We start from the raw sequence: 943 nt of genomic DNA, 5'->3' as shown, positions 1-943 counted from the left end.
TACATATATCGGCGAAACATTCAGAATAGGATAGTTAAGTGCTAAAGCAAAGGTACGACTAATCATGGCCGGGCAGGAACCTGTGTCCACATACATTGTCAATAGGTTCATCCTCACAATATGCTTTAATAACAGGTCCCGTCCACTCCTCGGATCATATTTGTCGTGGTACATCAACTCCTAGTATAGGCGTGTGTGTTGCGATAGTAGCTGCCGCTACAACCATTTTCAACGACGGGCACTTATTAGAATAGTGTTTAGGTTGTTGGCAAGTATGGCAAACCGGGCATGGTTTGTCCCGATGGCGCAGTTTACATTTGGGACATGTGGGTACATCCTGGCTAGATGGACGAGTACTCTGGGGTTGACGAGTGTCATTAGACTACTGTCGACGGGCGTGTCCGTACCGATTGTTGTCACGCTCTTGATAGCGACTATCCTGTGAACGCTCCCTACGGTACCTGCCACTCGAACGACCATAATCATCTGAATTACGGCTACGATACCGGCCATACGATCGGCCACGATCATGGTCTTGGTCACGCGAATGACTGTGGTCACGGAACGAACCAAAGGAGCCTCTACTGTGAGGAGACAGGCTACGTGTATTCCGTTGCCGGCTCCCTCGTTTATCCGATGGCTGATCATGTGCCATGGCAGACACAAGCTTCCCAACATCAACTGCCAATTTCATCGGAGCGTAGTCATCCAATGTTTGGAGCAGTGATTCCTTCTGAAGGCCCGAATAACCTGTCGAAATAAATGGTCGCAACGCAAGACGTAGCTCCTCTAACCCGCCAAACGGTTTGACCACATCCTTGTTGAGAGTCTACAGGTCTCAGGCCAGATTTTACAGCAAGAAACCATCTTTGATTTATGGAAGTCATCAGAATTAGCTCACTCCCGAGAGCTAATCAAGTTGCTCAAATTACTCTCAAGAGTT

The 943-nt window shown here is 48.1% G+C and overlaps 1 protein-coding gene across 1 annotated transcript; it reads right to left on the bottom strand.

The window, feature by feature from the left end:
- Positions 1-228: 228 nt before the first annotated feature.
- On the bottom strand, positions 229-678 carry SARC_09854 (hypothetical protein; the record flags this gene model as incomplete). Its single annotated transcript, XM_014296119.1, has 1 exon — positions 229-678. One exon carries the CDS (start codon positions 676-678, stop codon positions 229-231), a length of 450 nt encoding a protein of 149 aa, XP_014151594.1.
- Between the last annotated feature and the right edge of the window lie 265 nt (positions 679-943).

Source organism: Sphaeroforma arctica (assembly GCF_001186125.1).
Source record: "Sphaeroforma arctica JP610 unplaced genomic scaffold supercont1.1063, whole genome shotgun sequence".
Lineage (NCBI taxonomy): Eukaryota > Ichthyosporea > Ichthyophonida > Sphaeroforma > Sphaeroforma arctica.
This window is presented reverse-complemented; position numbering and strand designations above follow the sequence as displayed.